We start from the raw sequence: 12,077 nt of genomic DNA on the forward strand, positions 1-12,077 counted from the left end.
TTTCTTTCATGTGTTCACATACATGCACACACATTCTTTCACACCTATGACATACTTACCATCCTTTCTACATCCATCTCCTCTTCCCCCCCGCCCAACCTAGGTATCCACAATCCAATCAGGACAACCTCAGTCAATAGACATATCCATCCCATCACTAATGGTTAGGGTTTGGATCTTAAATGTCTGCAGCTAGTGGAGCTACTGGGAGGTAGTGGAAGCTTTAGGAGTTAGAGGAAGTGGGACATAGGGGGTGTGCCCTTGAAGGGTATATTAGACTACCGCCCCTTCCTTTCTCCTTCACAGCCACAATGAAGACACCAGCTTCAGCTCACCATTTGCACTCTGCCAAGATGTTTTACCTTGCCACATACCCAAAGCAATGGGATAAAGCAAGGATGGGCTGAAAGTGCTGAAACCAGGAAACAAAATAAATCTTTCCTCCTTATACGCTTATTATTGCTGGTATTTTTTCACAGCAACAGAAAACTGGCATGCTGTATTCAATCCAATTTACTTCATCTAGTCATTTATCTACCCGTCAAATTCATGAATTCATGCACTCACGTACCCATGGTTGCCTCACCTCTTCCTACTCCTCCAGCCACACTCCCATTCATCATTCTACCAGCCACCTATCCATCCACATATCTGCTTATCTGTCCACACCAATTCCTCCATCTACCTTGCCTTTCTAGCAGTATATACTATTTATTCTGGGCCTTTTCATGTTCTAAGCACTAGATTCTAGACACAGGCATGTTTAATGCACTTCAGAGCCTGTTGGATGTAACAGATGTGCAAATCAACAATTCAGTGAGAATCACTGGGAACAACATAAAAAGCCAGTGGCAAGAAAGCAGCCTATGTAGTAGGTCTTGGTCTAACGAGCAGGCAGGAGTTTATAGGTAGAAACCAGTGTGCCCTGGTTCTCTTTGGAGCCCTCATTCTTAGCACATAACTTGTTCTAAACAGAAATGGGCCCGAGACAGAGGAAGGGCCATAACCTTCAATGAGAATAGAGAAAGAACACGGACAAAGATCTAAGTGGGTCCTTAGCCAGCTTTCTCCAAGAAATCAGCTAGTAGAAAGGGCCAAAATCACGATTCATCTGAGACCCCAAAGACACTGTCTGCTTTCTTAGAGAGTGAGACCCACAGATAGGCCTGGAAATTATACAAGACCAAATGTGACAGAGCAAACAGAAAGAGTTTTAGTTTATTTTCAAGAAAATTTAGAGAAGAATGCAGCTTTAAATGGAAGCCCTGAGAACCGTTCGTCAATGAATCAACTGAATCTTCAGACTCTCTCTTTCTACTAAAGACATGTCTTTCATTCCCTTTGAACTCAAGAATTCCTCTCTACCTTCTAATCCTCAATAAAATATTATATCCACATCAATCAAAAGATTCCTTAATGGCCCCTGGAAAGAATTTATATGCTCAGTACCCCCTTATCTCTGATGATGGGTGACATTTAGTCAGAGTTCTTACTTCTTTGGGTCTTACGATCCCTGTCTATAAAATAAAGTCCCAGGGCTTGTTGTTTCCTCAGAGCACTTCCACCTAGACATTCCAGGTTTTCACTCTCTCCTGGGCTGAATTTAGGAGAATCTAGAAGTAGATTAAGAGGGACAGCCAGGAGCAAAATAAGGCAACACCTACTGAAGAAAGAAAATGGGAGCTTTAAAGATGTCATTTGGTCTTTGAAGAATGTCTTTCCCTGTACCAGGACTCATTGACAGGCTGGTATTTGTTTTGTTTTGTTTTTGTTTTTGGTACTGGGGATTGAACTCGGGTCCTTGTGCTTGTGGGGCAGGTGGCAGAACCACTGAGCTAAATCCCTGGCCTGAGAGGCTGATATTTGTATTTGTGGCTGTAAGAAAGCTGCCCAAGTGCTCCAGCACCCTCTTTCAGGTAGCCCAGTTATATTCCAGCAACTTTGCTGTGTTTTTGAAGTTGACTAGATTGTGGTCTTTCAGGCAGGCTTTTTCATCATAGTTTCTCCTCAGACAACAAGGAGCTGGCATCAGATGGTAGAGGTTCCCAGTAAGCTAGTGCTTACGTCCTCTCTTGCCCTCAAAGCAACACAACTGCAACAAACACTATCTGAAGACTCTGTTAACAGCTTGATTCCTCCCAACACCCTACTCTGTGGCAACATCTTTACTCTTTGGCCTCAGTCAAAGAACTGAGTGACCCAAAGGAAAGATAAAAGGGAGAACAGTGGGAAGAAACTGTGGGAGAAGGAGAAAGGAACACAGAGACCATGGGAGACCTACAGAAAAGGAGAAAAAGACAAAAGACACAGTGAGGTCCAAAGAAACAGAGATACCAAGAGATCAATAAGGATACTGTCAGAGACAAACAAAAGGGGTGTGGTAGTTTGTGTGCATGTAAAATGGAAAATGAATGAGGAGGACATTCCGCAACTCTCCGAGTTATCAAGATACAGACCTGAGAGGAAGACATTCACACATAAGGGAGCCTGGAAAGTGTGAAACAAGTCCCCCCCATCTGCCCCCCCACACTGGTTGACCAGAAGGCTTAGCCCAGTGGAGTCCTGGGGATTACTGATTATCCAATAAGAGATCTTTCTCCCTGAGCTGTGAGCTGTAGATGCCAAGTAGTCCTATTTGTGACCTCAGGAACTTGGTGTTCCCAACAAGAAGGGGGGTGGCTGGCTTGCCTCCAGTTCTCATAGCCAAGGTACCGACTACTGAGGAAATAGGCTGGATCCAAGAAGCCAGACATTTCCATGTTCTGGAACCATCAGACAGGCCAGCCCTTCTTCCGAATGGAATCGTCTGGACTTCTGAGCATCCTCGTGGTATTCATGCTCTTTGCGAATGTTCAGGAAACTGCTCCCTGGCACTCTTTCCGGAAGCATTGCATCTCCACTCTTGCCCTAGAGAGGGCAGGTTGCCAGGAGGAGAGGAACAGGGAACAATTCCTCAGATGTGAGTTGCTTTGCTCCATCTTAGCCTCTGGCCTTGGGCTGGGAGAGAGGGAGGGAGATCTTTAGATCCCTTCTGTGGACGCAGCAATCCAGATCTGGCAGTTGTTTCTCTCGGCCCCTGTGAAGTTGGAGGGTCCTCTTGGGGAGGTGAGGAAGAGTCACAAAATCTAGCATTTATGGGAGGGACCATAGCAATCTGAGAAGACTAAGGGACCTTCCTGGCACCCCACCAGCATGACAGACTCCTTTCTTGGGGCATCGTATTTAGTTTCTGGTTCTTTCAAATGTAGTCCTATGAAGTGTCTCCATATTGCCAGGGGTTTCTTGACTTTGAGATAAATGCTAATACTAGTAGTCTTTTGAAATGTAAAACACGAATAATTCATTACTGTACAGTAATAATAATAAATTTTTGTGATACTGGGGATTAAACTTAGGGCCTTTGCACTGAGCTACCTCCCCAGATTATTTTTAGTTTGTATTTTGAGACAAGGTATCACTAAATCGCTAAGTTGCTCAGGCTGGATTCGAACTTGTGATCCTCCTGCCTCAGCCTCCCAGAGTGCTGGGATTCCAGGCCTGCATCACCAAGTGTGGCTAGTAATGATAGTTTCCAGCATTTGGTGAGCACTCAGAAAATAGAGATTTCTGAGAAAATATTTTAAAAAGTAAAGAGCGCCCTGTGTCAGATTCAGTGGGTTGAATCCTGGTAGCCACGAACCACAGGCAAGTTATTTAAATTCTATGTGCTCCAGTTTCCTCATCTGTAAAATAGGATGATTAGAATTCACTTCATAGCTCTGTGATGGAGATTAAATGAGATGATGCATTTACAATGCTAGGAAGAGTGTGTGGCTTAACAAATGTTGGTTAATTGACTGTGCCTCAGTTACTATGACTAGAGTTTTACAGCCTTTGTCTCATTTCTTCCTCACAAGTCTGTAAGGCCAAAATGATTTCATAAGGGAAGAAACTATGTTTCAGAGAGGGCAAGTGAAAGACCAGCATGAGAATTCAAAACTTGAACTGACTCTAGTGCACCAGGAATCACGGTACAATATCACCTCCTGGAGGACCTCACAAACCCTGGCTTTTCAGCAAGGCCAACAAGACCAGATCAGCCCAAACCAGTGGCTGAAGGGTGGGCAATTATCCTGTAGGGGGCATTTGCAATGTCTGGAGACATTTTTGTTGTTACAGTGCAGGAGGGGAATGCCACAGGCTTATGGTGGGTTGAGGCTAGGGATGCTACTCAGCATCCCAGAGTGCACAGCACAATGTCTGCTCCCAGCCAAGATTTACCCAGACCAAATGCCACTAGTGGTATAGAAATTCTGCCTCAGAAGGGCCAGGGCTGGAAGTGGGTCAAGGGATGGGGCTAAGAAGGTTGGGAGTGAGGGTGCCCAGGAGGGGAGGTAGTACGGTAGTGATGGGAATTACATGAGGGAATCATAGAAAAAGACTCCTGGAGGTGAACAAAATGAAAAGAAAGTTCCCTGCCACTGGAATTGGGTCTGGAGAAGGATGGGCACTGTTCCCTCCAAGGCTCGAGGCTGTAAGACTCTTCCTTCCCTAGGGAAATGCCCCAGAATCAGAGAGAACTATGAATTCACAGAAAGGGACATATGCAAGAAGGACAGCCGGTGCGAGGGCAATAAGAAGTGTTGTGTCTTCAGCGGTGGAAGAAAGTGTTCAGGCCTCAAACAAGGTAACATTCAGAATCTCCAAATAACCGTTCTCTCTCCTCAGACCCTCCCCTTCTGCCCACTAGGTTAGCACTGACACCTGGGTCACTGAGGGCTGGTCTTGGATGAGATTGCTAGATTTGGGAGACCTCTGCCTCTAATATGGTGTGTAACGTTAGTAATGTTCATATCCTGTCAGGTAATGCCTGGGCCCCAGTTTCTCCAAACAAATGATAGGTACAGGAGTGGGATTCAGTCTGATGGTTTCTTGGCTCTTTTTCACTCTAATGATTTTCTGAGAGCCCAGGTAGTCATTATTTTCCTAACGCATAGCAACATTGCTGCTGCAAGTGACAAATCAAGCAATCCATCTTTCCTAGCTTTCTGTTCTTGAGCTACTTCCTTTCTACCTATCCAGATTCAACTTTCTGTCAGGAAACCTGCCCTGACCACTCCAGAACAGAGGGGTTTTCCTTTGCTGTTGCAGTGTTAACTCCATGCCCATCACCCTGGATTCCAAAAAAGACTGTCAAAAATTCTGCATTTATTTAGCAAATATTTACTTGTGCCTCTGGGACCCATTACGTCAGTCCATTTTGCATCTCTCTAATGAAATACCAAAGGTAGGTTAACTCTGTGAAAAAACGAGGTTTATTTCACTCAGAATTTTGGAGTCTGAGTCCAAACACCATGGTACGGTCTCTGGCAAGTACCCCAAGGCAGGTGGTGGATTGCACGAGGAAGAGAGAGATCACAGCTAACAGAAGCCAAGAGAGATACTGAGGACCCACAGTCCTTCCTGGGGGCATGCCCTACACTAGCCTGAGAATCTATCACTAGGTGTCACCTCTTAAAGGTACTGCCACCTCTGGGCCAAAACTCTCCAGTGTGAACCTCAGTTGGAGGACATACTGCAGCCATATCCAAATGATAGCATCCACGGTAGGATTTGACCTGCTCACTGTGGTATGGGAAGATGGAAAAGACATCTCTGAAAAGCAAGCCTGGAGTTGAATTCAGAATGAAGGGTAATGTTTGAGGGAGGAAAAAAAAGAGGCACAGGGAACAGCGTGCACAAAGGCTCAGTGGTGAGGCCCAGAGAGCATGGCTTGGTGAAAGGAGAAAATAGCCTAGAATGGAAAAGATTAAACATTTCAGGTCTGGTGGGCCAGATTAGAGTCTCACCTTGATCCTAGAACCATAGAGCTCTATGAGTTCTATGAGTGGGGGAAGTGACATTATCAAGTTTATACTATACCTCCAGGTATGGTAGGGAAATTGGAGCAATGAAGGACTTTAAAATGAAGTAAAATGATAGCCTTAACGAGGCAGCTGAGGGGTAGTGAAGAGCGGGATGTGTTTGAAAGGTAATTAGGAGGTAGGTACCCAGAATTTGTCAAAAGAACAGAGTAGGAAGGCAAGAGGCTCATGAGCCATTTGTATGCCCGCAGGTGAGGAATTCCAAACCCAGAGTTCCTGAGTTCAAATCTGAGCTCCAGTTTTTACCAGCTGTTTTATCTTGTGCAAATTTACAACTTTCCTTGGCTTTACCTTAATCTCTTCAGATAATACATTAACCACTGTTAAATGTTTGAGGACCAAATAAATCAATGTTCATGAAGTACTTTGGGCAATGTCTGGCACATAATAGCCATCTGATACCTATTAACTTCATTTGTCATTCTTGTCTGGGAGCTCATAAATAGCAGAGACCATGCCTTTTCTTTGTTCCATAAAGCTTTTAGTTCATAGTAGATGCTAAAAGAATGACTTCTTCAGTTCAGGCAAGATACTTTTTTTTGTGCCAGGGATTGAACTTGGGACCTTGCACTTGTGAGGCAGGCACAGTGCCACTGAGCTAAATCCTCTGCCAGGCCAGGATACTTTTTATTTTACCCTCAGCATTCCATAAGGCTCTCTACTGTGCCAGGCCAAGATGAAATCAGGTACAATCCCTCCTCACCAGAGATAATCTAGAAAATGAGACCAAAGATATAAACAAAAGGCACATGAACATACAGGATTAAGAAGCAAGGTGGGGAAATGCAGGCTTGATTTAGGTATCTGAAGAGGTTGGGATGTAGAATGGAGTCAGGAAAGACATCACAGAGGAGTTGATAATCTGAAAAAGGTTTGAAGGAAGAATAGGAGTGTCACTAATGACACTGAGCAACAGTGGGCATATAGCAGTGCAAAGATGTGGAGATGGATGGTCACACGATGGGTTGAATATTGCCAAAGCATGTAACTTCAAGGGGGCGAGGCCAGAGCCATGAGTAGGAGCCAGAAGATGAAGGGTCTTGTGAGTTATGGGAGGACTTTGTCATGGAGTCAAGGTAGGTATTATCTATGGAATGGCATGATCAGCTTGCCTTTTAGATCCATCAGAACCTTCTCCCTGGGGAGGTGCATGATGGATTAATCAGAGGGACCAACACTGGAGGCAGGAGCATCAATTAGATGCTAGCTCAACACCTCAAGTGTGAGATGCTGAGAATAAAATTAAAGGGACTGACAGAGAGATGAGATATTAGAAGATAGAAACCAACAAGACTTCATTATTTAGCTGCAGAGACTTCGCTTTCACTGATCTCATTTTAGCTGGGACCTATATTAGCGTTTTAGGGTTGCTGCAACAAAGTACTGTGGATTGGTGGTTTAAAATTAATGTGTTGTCCTACAGTTTGGCAGGCTCAAAGTCTGACATTAAAGTGTCAGCAGGGTTTGTCCCTTCACAGGATTATGCGGAAGAAACCTGTTCCTTGCCTCTCTATTGACTTCTGGTGGGTAGCTGACAATCTTTGCCATTCCTTGGCTTGTAGACACATCACTCTGATCTCTGCCTTCACGCTCATGTGGCATTCTCCCTGCATGTGTGTCTCTGCCCAAATCTACCCTTTTTATAAGGATGCTAGTCATACTGGATGAGGCACCCACCCCCACTTCAATATGATACCATCTTAACGAGTTACACAGCAACAATCCTATCTCTGGGGATGCAGACACCCCCTCTGGGGTCTCCTTGTAAGTAGGTGCAGTATGTTCATGGAGCTGGGCTCCCACAGTGTGATAGGGAAAGAGAGCCTGTTCCAATTTCATTTAGGCTGGTTGCCAGGGAGAACATCAACACCTTTTGTTCTGGAGTAAGCACTGAAATCTCAACTCTGGGGTTTCCCTACAGATGTATGCAGTCTGCCAAAAGAAAAGGGCCTCTGCATGGCTTATTTTCGTCGTTGGTGGTATAATAAGGAAAATAATACCTGTGACCTCTTCATCTATGGTGGCTGCCGTGGAAACAGTAACAACTTCCAAACCAAAGGCATCTGCCAGAACTTCTGTGGAAGAAAAGTGAGTCTTGGGGCCCCAGTCTCTCATTTTAACCAGAACCATGCTAAGGAGGTCTGGGTGTTGGCTGGTCCATTGCAGGATAGCCATTTCCTTGGCAGACCCAGTGCTACAGCACCAGCTGTAATCAGGAAGTAAGAATTCACCTTGCAGAAAGGAGATAGTGACTTTGGGAAACTAAGCATGAGAAAGGATGTGGAGATGAAGCAAAGCTAGCAAGTATGATGGGACTTAGGAGGGGTGGAGTAAGAATGCAAAGGTGGCAAAATCTCTGAGGCCCACTGCAGAAGGATCACAGAATGTCCAGCCTTGTACTGGACACATTGACCAACCAACAATTCCAGGACATCAACTTCCTCATCACAGCTCTTTGCGAGCAATACAACCTCACTCAGTTTTCCTTGAAAGAAACTGATAGCTCCCCTACACAAACCCACTTTAAATCTCCTCCCACAAAAAGATGCATAAACATAACTTCAAAATCCAGTTTCATCTTACACTTACGTCCTCAACAGAGTCTCTTCACACAAGGATAGAGTCTCTTCATGCAGAGTCTCTTCACACTCCGGAACAACCACTGGGATTTGGCTCCTGCTCCCGACTGTGTGCACTTGACTGATGATCCAGATGGGCTTTTACTGCTCCACTCCTAGCACTCCAAGAAAAGTTTGGCTGTTCTCAGCAGTGAACCCTCAGACCTGCCTTCCTTTACTTCATCCCCACTTCTTGTCGTACATAATTTCTTCTGTTTGGATCTTGCTTCTATGTATGCTCACCCCTTCATCTCCCTCTTCCAGAGTTCCCTGGTTATCCCTCTGAAGCTTCCATTTTTTTCCAATAAAGTACTTGGTTTAGTCCTATGACTTTGGGGCTGAGTAATTCATGTCTGTTTTGTAGATTTAGACTTTGCAGAGAATAGAGCTCACTGAAGCTTTCAGTGACATCATTTAATAGAATGAGGACAAGCCGAACTTTGAGAGTTGAGCGCTCTAGAGATGTTAACCTTCTGTTTCTTTAAAAAATGGTAAAACTCTTAAAGCAAGAGCCCATGAATGTTGCCTTAGTTTGGATGCCCTAGAAACTGACCTTGGGACAAAGTCCTGAGTTCAAGTAGTTTATTTGGAAGAACTCCCAAGAAGCACATGGTAGGGAGTGGGTGAATGACTCAGGGAAGGGAGGAGAGCCAATTGTGAGTGGTTACCAATGTGGGAAACTGCATTGCGGTCCTGCTGGGCACCTTTAAAGGAGCCGTGTGAACCGTGGGAAACAGGCCTCCAAGTGTTTATCTGCTTCCAGTGATGAGGAAGCTGAGCTAATGATCTTCTTCCCTCCACTGGATGCCTAGGGCCTTAAATCCCTCACTCTTCCAAACTGTTCCACGTGCAGCCTGAGAAAGCTCCCAGGGAGCCTGAGAAAACTCACACCAGAGAAGGGAGGACTCTGCCGCTAGAGATGGGAGGCTGCCAGGATGATACTCAGACATACAAAGGAACAAGAGCCAATACATGCTACGCTGTGGATGAGCCTCAGAAACATGATGTTACGTGAAAGAAGCCAGGCATGAATGGGCACATACCGTATGATGCTGGTTACATGAAATGTTCAGAACAAGTAAATCCAGAGATACACAAAGGAAGATTAGTGGTTGCCAGGGGCTGGAATGGGAGAGGGGAAGCTAGGGAGTGACTGCCGATGGGTACAGGGTTTTCATTTGGAATGATAAGAAATGGCTTTTACAGAAGTGGTGGTTACATCACCTTGTGAATGTACTAAAAATGCCACTGAATTATTCACCTTAAAATGGCTGATGTTATATGGTGTAAATTCTACCTCAACTTAAAAAAATGGATTAAAAATGTCCTGTGAGTTTGCATCTTCAGGTGTAGTTGAGGTGAGCTGAGAACACATCTGTCCCCTACCACATCTGTCCCTGCATTGCTTAGGTTCACTCATGCTGACATTACATCTACTCTCTCACTGATGTTTTAAGACTTAAAAGGGTAAAACAATTCAAGAACAATAAGTGGAACATTTTTCAGGTCCTCTCATGCAGCTGGTTCTGAAGCCATAACTGAGAATATTTCTCTTCTCTATGGCCTATTCTAAATTGTAGCTGATGATAGAAGCTCTCAAATCGAATTGTCTTTCCTATTTTCAAAGCAGTATGACGTGAACAGATACTCTCTGAAGGTTCGACTCAGCCTGGAATCAATGTTTCCTCCCTATGCCCCACTAATTATCATGTTTTTACTCTTCTAAAGAAAAGGGGTGGGCCAAAGAGAGAGGGAGAAAGAAGGAGTAAAGAAAAGAAAAAAGAAAATAAGAGAGAGAGAGAGATCCACAAGATAAAAGACAGAAAAGCATAAAGAGGAGATAAAGAAATAGCAAGAAAAATAAAATAGGAAAACAGACATCTCAGGAGAAGGGTAAAATTGGAAGACAAGAACAAGGATACTCAGTTTAGTTTATTAGCGCACATGTGCAGTGTACAATGCTTACATTCCTTGAGGGAAGTTGTTATATGCACCTAACACATTCTTAATTCCTTTTTTCATCCCTTTTCCTTTCTCTGCCTCTCCACCCCATTCATCCCTTGATATTTTCCTTTTTTTTTTGTACATGTTTTCAGCACATAATCTCTATATTCCTTACGTGGAGTTGGTACAGGTATAGAACACATCCCAATTTCTTTTTTTCATCCCCTTTACCTCCCCTTCCTTCCCTTTCCTTACATCTTTGGAACCCCTTCCCCTCTAACAACAATCTATCTCCCTACTTCCTATTATTTACCTTTTATTTTGCTCTTTATTTTTATTCTGAGTTTCTCACATAGGAGATACCATGTGATAGTTAAGCTTGTGTGTTTTACTTCACTTAATATTATTGTCTCAAGGTGGATCTCTTTTCCTACAAATGACTCAAGACTATCCCTTTTCACAACAGAGTAGTACTCCATGATGCATGAATACCACATTTTCCTTAACCATTCATCTGTTGATGGAAATATAGGCTGCTTCCAAGATTTAGCTATTATGAATGTGTTGCTATAAATATGGACATGCATGCATCTCTGTAATATAATGTCTTTAACACTTTAGGAAGATACCTAGAAGGAGAGTAACTGGGTCAAATGGAATTTGTAGTTTCAGATATTTGAAGAATCTCCATACTGATTTCCATAGTGGTTATACTGGCTTACATTTCCATCAAAAGTGTAGAAGGATTCCTTTTTCCCTGCGGTCTCTCTAAGATTTGTTATTACTGGATTTCTTGATGATGACCATTCTTTCTGGGGTGAGATAGAATCTCAGTGTTGTTTTAATTTGCATTTCTCTAATGGCCAGTGATGTTGAGCATTTCTTCATATATTTATTAGTCATTTGTATTACTTCTTCTGTGAAATTTATATTCATTTTTGTTTGCCCATTTTTTGGTGACAGTTCAATTAAAGACTTTTTTTCTACATCAGAGTCATGCTGATACATATTTTCCCCATTCTTATTTTTTTTAAAATGTAGTATCTGAAAATTTTGGTTACATTTTTGTACCATATCAGTCCTCAGAAAATACCACATTCTTTAAACTTTTAAAAAAATGGAGAATAATTTTTAAACAATAGAAATGGTATTTATGTTGGGTTTTAAAGTATAAAATAACTAACTGTACCATAAACAAATAAATAACTGCTTTCCTTTTCCATAGCAGTACATATAGCAATACATTCTCCTAAGTCATATAGTTATCATTTACAATAGACAACTTAAATTTTACGAATGATGCAAAAAATAATAGAATACAAGGCACAATCATTAAATGGAGTTTTCTTTAGGGTGTATATTGACATACCAACGTGATAAGGATACCATAAAAAGTGCAGAAAAACACAATGTGCAATGAGACCACCGTATAAAACATGATTGCATAAAAAGTGATTTGGCCTATTTTAACCTTTAATAATTGAAAATAACTAATCTTTCCCTTAAAATTAAAATTATAAAGTATGACATTTAAAAATTATTTTTATCTACAACTATATAAAAAATCCTGAAAAAAGAATTTATACCTGGGTAACAGTGTATAAGTATGTGT

The 12,077-nt window shown here is 42.7% G+C and overlaps 1 protein-coding gene across 1 annotated transcript; it reads left to right on the forward strand.

The window, feature by feature from the left end:
• The first annotated feature begins 2,650 nt into the window (after positions 1–2,650).
• On the forward strand, positions 2,651–8,851 carry LOC101725727 (eppin). The gene is made up of 4 exons (XM_004858150.3): positions 2,651–2,959; positions 4,535–4,666; positions 7,825–7,991; positions 8,504–8,851. Exons 1-4 carry the CDS (start codon positions 2,758–2,760, stop codon positions 8,522–8,524), a joined length of 522 nt encoding a protein of 173 aa, XP_004858207.2. The 5' UTR covers positions 2,651–2,757; the 3' UTR covers positions 8,525–8,851.
• Positions 8,852–12,077: the final 3,226 nt, after the last annotated feature.

Source organism: Heterocephalus glaber, unplaced genomic scaffold (genome assembly GCF_053883595.1).
Source record: "Heterocephalus glaber isolate CG9 unplaced genomic scaffold, H.glaber_assembly_v1.0 deba00001673, whole genome shotgun sequence".
NCBI classification, from domain to species: domain Eukaryota; kingdom Metazoa; phylum Chordata; class Mammalia; order Rodentia; family Bathyergidae; genus Heterocephalus; species Heterocephalus glaber.